We start from the raw sequence: 14500 nt of genomic DNA, 5'->3' as shown, positions 1-14500 counted from the left end.
AGAAGCAGGCGGTGTGCAGGCCCAGCGCACACGAGGAAATTGGATCAGCCGGCCCGGGCTCGCCTCGCCTCATGGGGTTCCTGGCTGCTCAGGCTGGGTGTGACTTGCAGGGGATTTTGATGAGCCCGAACTTAGGTGGGTTTTTAAAATAGGGTTGCATCGGATTACACATCATGTGGCACATTTATTGGTGGAAGAAAAAAAACAAAACAAAAAACAATGCAACAGAACTGGAAAAACCGAGTAGAAAACATGGGCAGGCGGGCAGCCTGCATGGCGCTGGGTCCCTCCGCCTAGACAGAGCGCTCCCAGGAACCACTTCCAGATGCCATAGGGTAGCTTTCTTTAGGTGGGGGGACGGTGTATGTCCCCCTTCTGAGACACAAACTACGATTTCTACAAGGAGCACAGGTTTAGTTAAAATACATACAGATGCATACAGAGCGCTGTCGGTGGGAGTTTACCCAGAAAACCAGGTTCTCATTTATCAGCCACTCCTCAGACTGTTCAGACTCACTGCCCTCGAGTCCTTTCGGACCCAGAGACCGAACAGGAGCTGCCCTGGGGGGTTTCTGAGGTGTCACTCTTTACCAGAGCGGGTATGTTCGTCTGCAGCCTGTGGAGGACCTGGGGGCTTTCCACTCTCGACTGTGGCCAGCAGCCCCAATCAGAACCCACATCGCCAGGGAAAACCACCAGAGAACAAGAGAGTGGCATCAGGAAGGGAGGTAGGCTTCCTGACAATATATAGATGACACAACCTTGCTGGCTGAACATGAGGGGGAATTGAAGCGCTTGCTGATGAAGATCAAAGATAGCAGCCTGCAGTGTGGATGACAACTCAATGTCAGGAAGAACAGAATCCTCACAACGGGACCAGTGGGCACCATCAGAGTAAGTGGAGAAAAGATGGAAGCCGTCACGGAAGTCATCTTGCTTGTGTCTACCGCCAGTCAAGAGATCGAATGACCCACCACACTGGACAGGCTGCCTCGGAAGTGTTGCAAAGGAGGGAAGGACGTTTCTTCGAGGTCTAAGGTGCACCCGAGACCGGGTGTTCTCAATCGCCTCACGCGCATGTGAAGTTTGGACACGGACCAAGGACAACCCGAGAAGAATTGCTGGGTTTGCATTACGGTGCTGGTGAGGAATACTAAAAGTACCAAGGAGCCCACAAAGATCTGTCTTGGAAGTGAAGCAGTACAGCCAGAATGCTCTTTGGAGGCAAGGGTGGTAAGATTTTGTCTCTCAGACTTTAGACATGTAATCAGGAGACACCAGCCCCTGGGAAAGGACATCGTGCTCGATAAAGGGGCAGCAGGAAAGAAGCCCTTGATGAGATGGCTGCACACAGTGGCCGCATCATCAGGCGGAAACACACAGCAGCTGGGTGGAGGGTGCCCAGGACCACTGTGAGTGGGAACGGCCTGGAGGCCATCAGACAACAACAACCCACAGGATTGGGAGGCGCCTTGGCGGTGAAGTGGGCTGCTGGCCAGCACGGAGACTGTGTTCTCACTGAGGTGCCTCCGAGTGGCTCTGACTCCGAGTGGGTCCATGCGCAACAGAAGGACCACTGCCTCGGTCCTGTGCCGCCGCACCACTGTCATCCGGCTGAAGCTCACTGTGGCAGCCGCTCGGCCCATCCGTCTCGTCCAGGATCTTTCTCTTTTTCACTGACGCGCTACTTTGCCCAGCAGTCCGTGCTAATTTCCATACTCTTCCCCAACACCACAATTCAAGTGCACCAGTTCTTCTCTGCCGTTGTTTGCTTACTGTCTGGCTCTCTCATAAGTAAGAGGCCATCAAAAACACCAAACAGCCTTGCTCCTCGACGCTTTCATGAATGCTTGAATCACGAAGTCCTAGGCTGCATATTTTCCCAACTCACTGGGTCATTTGATTTCTTGGCTGCTGTTAGTTGCTGTAATGCTGGGTTCCATGTCTTGGAAGAAATGTAGCCAGAATGCCCTCTGGGAGAGCACGTGGTAAGTCTCTGTCTGAGGCGTGTTGGGCACGCCATCTGTAGGGACCAGTCCCTGGAGGACACGTGTGCTTGGTAAAGCAGAGGGGCAGCGAAAGAGAGGTGATGGTCTGACACACTGGCCACAACACTGGTCTCAAGAGAGCAGTGGGAGCAGGACCAGGGATGCTCCTTCTGTTCCCGAGCGTAGCTCTAGGTCAGCATCTATTCCAGGGCACTAACCACAACATATGCTGGTAATCCAGCCCCCTCGGTCACAGGGATCAAATTGTCACTGAGCATTGGCACATGTGTGCTGGGTGGCAAAAGGGCTCCCACTTCAGTCGAGAACCACCCCGAGTGCTGGCAGGCAGAGAGTAGCTACACGGGGCGTCGTCGTCCTGGGACCAGCACGGGCATGCGCACTGTGTGAGTGGGTGTTACATAACTGCCTGCAAGGCGTCCATCCCACTTATTTCCTCCGAACCAAACAACCCCCCTCCATTGTTATTGTTAGTTTTTCATGTGTAAGGTTCAGATGGGAGGCTGCAAACAGACGCGGCAATGTAGTATCTGTCAAAGTCATGTCTGAGCATAGTGTGTGATTAGCATTTACATAATCCCCTTCAACCTCCTGAAAGGACTAGGCAGAACCCAGAGGGCAGGGTGGAAGACTAAGATGTCACAGGCTGACGTGGGCACAGCACCAGGGCTGGAAGGGGTTCCCTCGGCCTCTCGCCTCCTCTTTTCACGGGCTTTTCCACAGGTCATTTCAGCCCCACTTGGGCCTCTCATTTTATTCCAGACCTGGGTTTCCACTCAGACCACTCACTACCAAGAGGGAGGTGCCCCCTTGGCGGGGTCTCCATGGGGTACCAATAAGAGTCAGTACACCGCTCCCCCCGCCCCTGTGCTGCGATGAGAGTAAATGGTTTAAACTGCATGCACGTCCGGCCATGTGACCTCTCTCTTCTCACTCACTGGCTAGCAGGCTTGGCTCTCGGCCCCCCTCTCCTTGGAGTATTTCCGGAGGGAGACAAGCAGCACATTGCACTAGCCATGCAACCCCCATCAAGGCTAATTTAATTCCCGGTTCATTACTGAGTTGCTTTTCTCCATCAAGGTCAGCCCTGATAGCTTTGCAGGCTCCGATAAATGGGGTGTTAAGCAGACGCAGCTCCAAGGGGCGGAGGGTGCCCTCGTTTGTAGCTCTCAGCCTAGCTTATTCTTTATTGCAGACACGACTGATTAACTTTGTCATCCTTGCTCTGTGCTTTCGTTGTGTTGTGTTTTTCCTTTCTGTGGCCCAAGGCTGCCGACCCCCCTCTGCAGCACCCAATCAGACCTGGGTAGGATGATGTGTTTGCCCACAGGCACCGAGGAGCCTGCAGCCCCCGTGGGAACGAACAGTCAACAGCTAGGACCCAAGCACACCCAGGCGTGGGCACAACCAGAATCTTCATGCTCTGGGAGGTACCTGGTCTAGGCTTTCTTTGAGCACTTCCCATCCCCTGCCTCTGGCCCTTTTCAATGATTTCCCCATGACTAATTTGCCCTGAAGAATGAAGGCAGCCCCGAAGGTCAGAAAACCATCCCTTTAGCTGCAGAGCTAGTCTCTGGGTGCATGTTTTAGCCATGTTTTGTGGGGACTGGGGACGGCCAGCCTGTGAACTGCAGTGCTCAGCTCGGCTTCTGTGCGCTTCCCCGCGCTGCTCTGCCACGTTCCCGAGAAGGCATCAAACTTGCATGTGCATGAGATGCTGCGATTACCAAACACCTGAACAACACCTCCAATAAATGCAAAATTAGCACGTGAAACATGGGGGGGTTGAGAGGGGGAGAGGGATAACATGCCTCTAGGTTTTTATTAATCACATCCCAGCACCAGAGGCGGAAAATATCTCAGATCACACCAAATCTCCTGCACATGACAGCCTCATCAATTATTCAGCTCATTAGTCTGACTAAGAAGCCGGGGAACGCCATCAGGGTTTAGGGCTGTTTCCGAACAGGAAAAGGTCGTTGCAAAGTTTTCCTCGGGAGATGGGGGTGAAGGGCCGTCCTCCAGGACCCCTGGCGCGTCCAGCCACCTCAGGCTGCCTGCTGCTCGAAGAGGCTTTCGGACGCGGGCGCTGGCCCAGCACAGTGTGAGGAGAGCGAGATGTGGCGGGCTGGCCCGGCCCCCAGCAGCTTCAGCTTGGTCTCTTGCAGCTGTGGAGTCAGGGTGTCCGGAGGAGCGAGTGACTCCCAACATGCACAGGACACGGAGCCTGCCGAGCCCCTCGTGCTTCTCTGCTGGGCGTGTTTTTGAAGCAGCGGTTCCCACACAAGCAGAACGAGGTCAGGGTTTCAGAAATCCGGGCTGGTCCCAGGCCCTGGCTGAGAAAGCTCAGGCTGCCCTCCCAGCTCTTAAGAACCCCTGCCCCACGGATCAAATACTGAGAGTCATCCAGACCTTCCACCAGCACAATTATTCTCCTGTTCCTAAAGGCTTTCTAGTTCCCTCCACAGAAAATGAGGCCTGCACTGGAGCCGGCACTGCACTTTCTGGGCATTGGACGCTTCCCTTCCAGGGGTTCACAGTCAGCCAACCCCACTGCCACGCAGTCACTTCACAGGGACCCCGTGAGTCAGAGTGGGGTTTAAAATGAAGAGTTCCTTTCCCAGGCTATCAACCTGGACAGAACGACAGCCCATCTTTCTCCTGTGGTGTGTTTGGTGGGCTCAAACTGGCAGCCTTATGGAACAGCAGGGCCTCTGACATTCAGGAGCTAGGTGACGTGCAAGAAGAGCTAAGCTGAAGTGCGATGAGTCTGAAGTGGGTCTCTGTCCGCACCACTGTCTGCGCTCTGAGCATTCGCTCACACGGGCCCACGGCCTACCCTGGATGGGCCCAGGGTTTCACATTAGGAGAGTCTTCTGGTAGTACGTGGCCACCACTGTTTCTTTAAATCACACGCATCAGTCTGCTTTCAGCTCCATAGAGATCGCTGCTTGCTTCTCCCTACATCTTCTGCAGGAAGCCTGCGTACCTGGGTGGGGCAGACACAGGTCGGCAGGAGGCTGGCCCCACGTCCACCTCGTGGCACTTGGGGCTTCTAAGCACCTGAGCTGGAGAGTGAGGAAACAGGCTGCAGGTGCAGACAGGACACACCCTAAGGGCTATGTGTGCCACCAAACACACTTAGCTGTACTGCAGTAGCAATGAAGTAGAAAAGACAAGTAGTGAGGGTATTGGTGAGACTTCTGGGCGAGTCAAAAGGCACAAATTGACAGAGCCATTTATTAGCCCAAGTATGGGACTGTGAAGGGATGCTCCCCAGCGTGGCCTGTGTCCACACTGCCATTGCTCCCGTGTAAGGCCAGGACCCGCACAATGGCGCCGGCAGGCAGCGCTGCGGCCCATGGGTAAAAGGCTCAAGGTGCGCAGCATTCTGTTGCTTGGACGCACAGTCAAGGCTCATGGAAGCAGCAGTCGAGAGATCAGATGGCCCCTTGCAATGGGTCAGTCTGCTGCAGGAAACCTCCGGAAAGTGTTGAAGAGCCTGGATGTTGCTCGGAGGACTAAGGTGCCTCACTGCCTCATACGCATGTGGAGGCGGGGCACTGAACAAGGACGGCCGGAGAAGAAACGATGCATTTGAACTGTGGCGCTGGAGAATACTGCGAGTCCCACGGACTGCCCGAAGGACAGTCCTGAAAGAAGCAGGACCAGAGTGCTCCTTAGAGGCAAGGACGGGTAGACTCGTCTCACGTGCTTCTGACACGCAGTCGAGAGAGCAACCCCTGCCAAGGGCCTCGTGCCCGGTAGGAGAGGAAGGCACTCAAGGAGGTGGACTGACAGTGGCTGTAACACAGTCCCGGCCTGAGAACACCGGTGGCGATGGCACAGGGCAGAGTGGTGTTTCGTTCTGTGCTACAGCAGGTCGCCTTGGGTCAGAATCACCCCGCAGGCTCTTAGTGACAGCGGAGAAGCTCCCTGGGCCTCCTCCGGCTCTCAGAGCCTTGTTGCCGTGTCCCCGTGTGCTTTGAGTTTGTGTGGACAACGGCATCTGAAGGGACAAGGCCAGGCCAGAGGTGGGTGCCGGACCTTCCCAACGAAACCCCAGCCGACAGCCCTTGCTGTCCTGGGGAATGAGCAGCCACCTGTGGTGACGGGCAGTGCCTCCGCCAAATGCTCTGGGTCCCTTTCCCACCAGGGCAGCCTCCCATTTTCTGAAGACTTCTGCATGACCAGTCCCCGGGACTGTCCTGCGTCCTGCATGAAAATCCGTCAAGATTCCAAAAGACAGTCGCCATCACCTTCTGCATGGACTGCCTGCCTGAAATCGCTCCCGCAGATGGCACCGTTGCGACGGGCCATCGTTTGCTGAAGGTGGGTGTGGGACTGAGAGCAGACCTGCAGCCACCCACTGAGCACCAGGCAGTCTGCATACCTTTCCTCTGGCATGAACTCTGAACAGGGACACTAGCAGCAACATTCTCGGGTTTACCCTTGTACACACGTGTGTGTACATATGCATAGCCCTTCTCGGACAGTGCACACACGCACACCCATGATCAAAGTGTGTAAGCATTAGTGCAAGGTGACCACCAACCCAAGTCTGAAGGACGTGGAGGAAGGACTGACTGGCCTGAGAAGGAGGGAGGGTGGCTGGGCCTGAGAGCTGGGTGCAGCCCCTTCATCCACAGGCAGAAGGGGCGGGCGCTCTAGGGGAGCCGGAGGAGAAGCGGCTCTGTTGGCCAGGCTCAGGGAGAACTCCAGCAGGTGTGGAAGAGCAGGGGGAGGGACAGCAGCCGCAGGGCAGGTACTGACCGTATTCGATGGCCGCCTTGAGCAAGGCCTCCGCGTGTGTGGAACCGAAGGCGTTGCGGACGAAGCGCCTCCTGCGCCGCAGGTCATCCTCCCAGTAGTCCAGGCGCCAGAAGTCGTGCAACTGGCTGCGGGGAGAGAGGAGGAGCCATCAGGGTCAACGGCCGGCCGGCCCCACAGCACCCCTGTCCCCCCAAACCACAGGATTACGCTGGGTCTCCGTGGAGCGCTTGTGAGGGCTGGGTCTGAGCGCCTCGGCTGGCCTGTGGTGGTCTCCCTGCAAATGGGCAGGGCCTGAGGAGAGGGCACATCAGGACCCCGAGCCCCACTCCAAGTCACCGCCGTCCTCCAGGGCCCGAGCGTTCATCACTGGGTTTCCTCACATGACAGGTCTTAATGGCACCGTTTGCGCCTCTTCCCCGTTTCTAACCAGGCCCGTAAATCATGGGCAGACCTGGCAGCAAACAGCGTGCAATTTAACGACCCCTCCTTTCGCAGACGGAATTAAGAAGCATAAAATATTGCCCACTTGGATTTGGTGCAACGATGATTAAAATAATGTGCTGAAATATTCATCGGAATAATTCCCCGCTGCCCGCAGCCACCCGAGCAGAGTGCGGTTGTATCTATTATTAATGCCTCGGAATCAGGGCTGCGCAAAGAATCCAGTGTGTGGTGGTTGGCTTGGTAAATTGTTATTCTAACAGGCCAACGAGAGAGCCCCCCGTGCCACGATCGCTTTCAGCTGGGCCGAGGACCCCACCAATGGGGCCACTGCTGCTGACTGGGTGGGCGCCCCTCACCCCGAGCACCAGGCCTTTCAGAAAGGGCGGGCACGCGTCCTTGGGCATCATCTGTGTGCAGTACCAGGAGGGGCCCCAGCGCTGCTCCTGGCTCACGTGCTCAGAGCTGGCCTCGCTGACTGAGCTGTGCTGGTTGTTACATGAATGGGTAAACACACGCTTGCATCAGAGAACTGGTTCCATGTTTAGCTTGGGAGCCAAGTCAGACTAAGCCTGGTTATTGGTTGCAACGGGCAGAAAACCATGTTTGGTTCACCACCAGGCACCCGGTGAGAGAATTCAGTAAGAATTTCATAGATTAATGAGACACAGGTTTTTTTTAAATAGTGAAAATACTCTGGACATGATCACCTTACATGACAATGACCCCTCTCTGTCATAGGCCGTCTACGGCTCTGCACTGTGATGTCCCATGTCCTGGGGCACGTGTGCAAGGGACAGGCTCATGCAGTGCCGACCTTCTAAGTGCCCTAAGTGTCCCTTAATCTGTTTCCTCTGCAGACGAGAGCAGCCACGCACCGTCCTGTATGATGATAGCTCTGTGACGCGCCATTAACACGGCAGCCGATCACGCCGACCGTCTAAACAGACGGACGGTCCCGGGGCTAATGCAGCCCCTCTAAGATCTTGCTCTAATGTCATTTCCTGAAGCCAGAATGCTTTTCTAAAGCGTATGTTAAGATGTTCTAATTGAATCCACCCGGAGAGACCAGCACATGTTCACCACGGACACCCTTTCCATCCGCCAGCACCCAAAGGGCGCCCAGCCAGCTGGGGGGCCTCACTCTCATGGAAGCAATGAGGCACCCAGCACCAAAACAGAGGCAGTGCAGATCCTGTGAGGGCATGGGCTTCCCCTTCCTCTCGCCCCCTTTCCCACAGACACCCTATCTCTTCCCAGCCTCGCAGTGGGGCCCTCCACCTCCAGACTGTCCATCCATCTTGGATCTACCTCCAGACAATGGGATGCTAGACCCAGAGTGACCTTGGAGGAAGGGGTCAAACAGAACCTCAACCTCAGAGCATAGTCAGAAAGGGCTGTTTCCCTCATCCCAGACACCCCTATGGGACTGACGGGCAGGTGAAGCCCTGGGCATCACCAAGCCCTCTGTCCACGGTCTCCCGCTGGGCCTCTGCTGGGGCACTGAGCCAGGTTGGTGGGCGAGCCCTGAGGAGCCCTCCTTCCTGCCGCTGACCACCAGAGTCACCGAGACCCGGCCAAGCGCGGTCCTCAGCCAGCCTGTTGGCGTCACTGTGCGCCCAACAGCTCCACCCAACAGCTGTGTGTGGGCTGCTTCCTGGGACAAAGCCGTGAATACTCACGATCCACGCCGAGGGGGGCCGAGCTGGGGAGAGCAGCTGAACTGCACCGGAGCCACACAGACTGTGAGGGGGCTCGTGGCCGCAGCGGGAAACACCAGGACTCGTGCCGCCAAAGCAGACAGAAGGGGGCAGGAAGACCAGTGTTTCTAACCATGCTGTTCCCAGGATTGCATTGTCCCCTATTGGTGCAGCAGGTCAGACACTGGACTGCTTACTGTCCACATCCACCAGGGGATCTCGGAGAAAGACAGGTGAGGAGGCTGTCTGCCCCACAGGGATCTGCAGTCTGGAATCCTTACACAGGCCCCGTGCGTTGGGACTGGAGCCCTCGTGGGTTATGCATTGGCTGCTACCACAAGGTCAACATTTTGAAACCACCAGGCACATCCTCTGAGGGTGCATGACCGGGCTTTCTATTTCCTCAAAGAGTGGCAGTCTGGAAACGCACAGGGGCGGTTCCACCCTGTCCCATGGGGTCCCTGTGAGTGGGCCTTGACTCCATGGCGGAGAGGTGGATGGATATACTCAGGAGAGAGCTTCAAAGAACCTGTGGGGAATTTTCATCACCTTTCAGCTCCCTTCCTCCAGGAGCTCTGTGAAGCCCGTGTCCCCGTGCTCACACTGGCCCCCAGGCAGTGCAGGTGGTGATGGATCGACGGCCCCCAGCGATGGTGTGTGTGGATGATCACAGGAGCCCCCGTGGCCCTGTGGGATATGTATCGGGCCGCCAACCTCAAGGTTGGCAGTTCAAGCCTGCCAGCTGCTCCGTGGGAGAAAGACAACAGCCTTGGAGACTCTGGGGGCCACTCTCCCTGCCTCCAGGGCCACGCGTAAGGGTACACACTGAGGGGTGAAGTGGGCACATGGGGGTCCATTTGATCAAGGGCAAGGCATGTCACTCAGAATTTTCAGGCTGTCCGTAAAAGTGTGACATTTGTCAGAGTCTGTCAGGCTGACTGAGTGGTGCAGGCAGGTGACTCAATGTTGTCCAACTGGAGTTTCTGCTGGTTGTTTTAGCCCCCCTGCTTCTTCCTCTGAGGGCCAACACCCACCTGTAAGCCAGGCTTTCTGGGGCCGGGAAAGAAACATGGTTTCTCTGGTCTTTGGAGGCTTACCCACAGCGCAGCCCAGGGGGCTCTTTGGGAATTTGAATCAGGGAAAGAAAATGACTTTGAAGATGACCTTCAATTAGTGAGGTCTGCCATTTATAGGAAACGGGCCAAGATCGAGAGTGTAGGACTTGGCTGTGTTCTGCATGGACACAGCACTGAAGGCCTGGGTAGATCGAGCGTTTTTATGCAAAGAAAGTTAACTGTGAGACCAGCCGGCACGATTCCCCGATCGGTTGTAAAGCGAATGTGTCTGATAGCTTTTCCTTCGTGTGTAGGGTGGAAGCATTTCTCTCTGGCATTCCTCGTAAACATCAGTGAGAATGAAGCAGGCGCTCACTCCCCTTGCTTCTCCGAGATGGCACCTCACCTAGGCGGGTGACACTGGCACCCCGTGCTTTGCTCTCCGCAGGGAACGTCCCTGCTCAGCAGACCGGGCCACCTACCGGGGCTGTGTTCTCCATGCCGTGCGCGGGGGTCTGATGTGACTCGCACCCCTTGCCTTGTTCGTGTCAGGGAGGGGAACGAGGAGGACAGAGACCCCCCAGTTGCCCCTCAGAGGGACGCGTGGTGTCAGACCAAGCCAGGGTGTGTCAGAGAGCTGACCAGGGATCAGCGATGCCATTTGGGGAGGGTCTGCTGAGGGGCTTTCAGTGGAAAGGTGAGGCAGGCACATTGGGCTTCATCTCTGCCGCTCGCTCCTTCCCCTCAGTAAGGGTTGTGTTGAAAGACACTGGTCTGAACAAACACAGAAGGCCTGTTCCTCCCTTGGATCCAAATCTCATGCTGGAGCTGGTGACCCCACAGGGAGGGGGGAGAGGAGCTCCGTGGTGCAGCAGGACTCTGGCCTTCCTGAGGCAGAGGACCAAGCCTTTCTCGGCAGGCACATCCCGGTGGATTGGGGCTGCAGTGCAGCCCTGCACCCTGGGCACTGCCGGGGACTCCTCTTCATATGGGAATGCCAAAGCAAGTGCTGCTCAGCTTGTGGAACGGGCGACACAGTCTTACTGATGGGCCGGAGCACCGATGGTGACCTGGGTCAGGCATAGGCTGCAGTCTGAGCCCACTCACTGCTCCATGGGAGAAAGACGGGCTGTCCGCTCCTGTGAAGGGTCACAGCCTCAGAGCCCCAGGGGCAGCTCTGCTCTGAGCAGAGACCTCGTCTGTCTTCAGGCCAGCCTTTCAGCAAACACCCCGACTTCACATGCCCCAGTCTGGGGAAGTCGAGGGCGGCCCACTTCCCTAGACCCAGGACCTCTTGACGTCCGGTGTTATCTTCTGCCTCTCCCAGATTGACCTTCCCGATCAGCGAAGGCCAGGACCGGTAGGATTGGCCAGGCCCGTGTCTTCATGGGTGAGGGGTCAGGAAAGCCCAGCACATGCTTTCTGATGAAATATCAAGAACTGGCCCCATGTTTGTAACATTAACATCTGTAGCCCTAGGTTCCTTGCCGACAGCAGTTAAAGATGGCTCTGCGTCTTCCTCGGGAAGCTTCACCAAACCTCATCAGCAGTTCCCTCCAAGGCGAATGTGGGGCCGACTGAGGGCAAAGGGAAAGGGGCGGTCACAGCGGAGACCTGCTTGCTGACTTGCTCCATCCTGGAGGCCAGGCACGAGGATTCATGAACAAGGAGAGGACAGGGGGTGAGCACTTCCTGGGGACTCTCATGCTGCCACTCAGGGTAAGTACACGTGAGAGACAAGGGCCGGACCAATGGATGGACGGACGGACATGGCCAAGAGACCACCAATTTCCAACAATATAACTATCAACTCACCATTTTTAAAAAAGGTTAAAGCAATGTGCATATGACCCCAAAGACTCCGAGAGTACTGAGTGCTAACACACACACACACACACACACACACACACACAGAAAGAGAAACCGCACAGCAGCTGCGAGCAGCAAAATGACTAGAGGATGTTATTTGCTAGGAGAAAGGCCACTGCTTGTGACAAACACAGAACTGAACCCCAGCAACCCTCCTCGAGGAGCTGATCAGCTCAGGTCATGCGGGGAGGGTGCTCCCCCAGCAGTGGATCAGTTCTTCTTTAAAAAGGGGATCATTTTATCTGATGAACTCTTTCCTTCTGCAAAATCCAATAAACTGCCATTCCCTTCCTCTTAAACGGTCCATTAGGAGGACTAGGTAGCACCAGCCTGGTCTCCTGGTAATTAGAATAAATGCTGGTAATCACAGAAGGAGCCCTTTCCAATGAGAGCGGGAGGGGGGCCAGGGGGGTACTCCCCTCCCACCCCCATTCGGCCCATCAGAGTTGTGCATGACCCCTGGGCCCTGGCCCTGCAAGCTTGCTCAAGTACATGTGGAAGGAAACCCCGGTGCGATGACCATTGGTAAGGGGGCATCCTAGGGGCATGGGTCTCCCCCTGTGAAGTGGGGTTGGCCTGGGGTGAGTGGGGGCGTCTTAGCCGAGAGCCCAGGTGTCTAGGATGGCAAGAGAATCATTTCATCAGAGATCTGTTCTTTCCTTCAAGGGAGCGAAGAAAGGAGGGAGAGGAAGATTGACAACACGGTTGTCATCTCAGCGAGCAAGCTTCGCCCCAAGAGCATGCAGACGTCTCCTTTCCGAGAGGACAGGTTTCCCCGGCAGCTGGGGCTGTGCTCGCCGGACTCAGGACTGACTTCCAGAGATGGCGAGGCTTCTGGAGGCTGCTGCCGTTTGGGAAGAGACTATTTAGGACCAGAATGGCTTTCACCTGCGTGTATTAGCCCAGGCCTGCATCTCACTTTCAGCTCTGGACAGCAAGCGGCCAGCTGTGCTCAGAACGACACACACACACACACACAAGGCTCAGCATGGAAGCTACGCTTTCTTCCGGGTGGGCTAGGGAGAGCTCCCCAGCCCAACCCAAGTGTCAGGGGGCCGACAAAGTGAAGGGCCTGTGCTGGGTCACAGGGATAAACAGGATCATGGGGAGAAAACAAAGGAAATGCAGAGGAAAGCGGACTGCCTCCGAGGCAGAAACAACCCGTCCTACTTGGCATTCCCAGATGGGCTGCGAGGAAATTTACGACAGCCCAGTGAAAGGCAGGGCCCTTTGTGAAGCCTTTTGCTCTGCACCGGCACCGAGGGTGACCTTTCTCCAAACCCTGCGCCTCGGTCTTAAAATGATCTGGAATGATTGCCAGATAGTCTTTCAATAACATTACTTAACTAAAAGTCATTACCCAGGGGCAGCATTAACCTGCTGGCAAGTAAATACACTGCGTTTGCGGCCCAGCCGAGCAGGCTGGCTGCAGGAAGGCCAGAGCATTCAGCAGGGCTGTCAAACAGAGCTAACGCCACTTAGGCCTCCGGGGCAGGGCGCCCACATCCACACTCTCACAAGCAAAGCCTCTGATTTGCGGACTGAGGGCGATGCTCACCCCAGGAAAGAGGCCTGAAAAAGACATTTGGGGGAGCAGGTAAGGGTCCCCCAAAAGCCTGTCTGAGGGAAGTGAGCTGCTCTTTAACGTTTGCCAAAGGTAGACTCCTGAAAATGGGTAGATGGGCTTCATCAGGGGCACAACCTCAGCCCCCGCCAAATCTGATCCCATCTGCCTCCTCGTGCTGTCTGTGGGGTCGCTGTGAGCAGGGCTGACCGGCAGCACCACCACAGCAGCCCCATCTTTGCATCCCAGGGCTCACAGGCTCCAAGTTCTCCTCCTAGGTGGGAAGGAACAGACTGCGGATGGGTGGGGCAGAGAGAGACGAGGCAGTGGGATGAAAAGAGAGTGGGGCCTTCCATGTCATGCCGTGGATTCTAAAATTCAAAGCCAAAACCAAACTCTTGTCTGTGTGCTGCCCAAGCCCCCTCGCTTCCTGCACCTGTTGGAGGCAGTGTGGGGAGAAGGAGGTCTTCACACTGTGGTGGCCACAGCGGCTCCTGAGTGGAGGGGGGCCGGGACAAGGGGCGAGTGATGATTCCGAGCAGAATGTCACCCTCGTCTTGGCTGAGAGATGACATTCACCACTGAGCACAGGGAACTGCAGCCCAGACGCCTCCTTGGAGATCAATACTCCAGACGGTCCTGTTTCCCCTTAGCAAAAAGTAATTATACAACAGAAACTTCACAATCAATACCGGTGCAGGCTACCTTAAGTCGGCCACCTAGGTCTGAAGGTATGGGCCCTGTCAGCTGTCACCGAAGCCTACCCCATTAAATCCCAATTAAGCCCGGCTCTGTGCTGCTCATCAAATCCTCTGCTGCTTATCCCGGCTCCCTCAGGGAGGAGAGGGCGCCTGTGTTTGCCTTTCTTTCTGCTTTTTCATTTCTTCTTCTTCTTAGTTTTCCTGGTCTTGAAGTTCTTCGTATTGACCCCGAGCGACTGAGGAGTTGGGTCACACACTGACCCCGTCTGGTTTTTCAAGAAAAGAAAGGAAATGACAAAAGGAAACCATTGCTTGGGGGGAAATGAAAATAAAACAAACTTTGTGAGAGCCAAGAGGACCCCCAGACGGGAGGTTCAATTCTCCTCTGCAG

At 55.9% G+C, this 14500-nt stretch overlaps 1 protein-coding gene across 1 annotated transcript in view; it reads right to left on the bottom strand.

Moving 5' to 3' along the window:
• Positions 1-14500, bottom strand: part of NBEA (neurobeachin) — a 465975-nt gene that overhangs the window by 169747 nt on the left and 281728 nt on the right. The window contains exon 38 of the mRNA XM_045294000.1: positions 6780-6904. Coding sequence (XP_045149935.1) covers positions 6780-6904 — 125 coding nt within the window. The remainder of the gene's footprint in view (positions 1-6779; positions 6905-14500) is intronic.

Source organism: Echinops telfairi, unplaced genomic scaffold (assembly GCF_000313985.2).
Source record: "Echinops telfairi isolate 266 unplaced genomic scaffold, ASM31398v2 ScPeMD7_2565;HRSCAF=3150, whole genome shotgun sequence".
In the NCBI taxonomy this organism is placed as follows: domain Eukaryota; kingdom Metazoa; phylum Chordata; class Mammalia; order Afrosoricida; family Tenrecidae; genus Echinops; species Echinops telfairi.
This window is presented reverse-complemented; position numbering and strand designations above follow the sequence as displayed.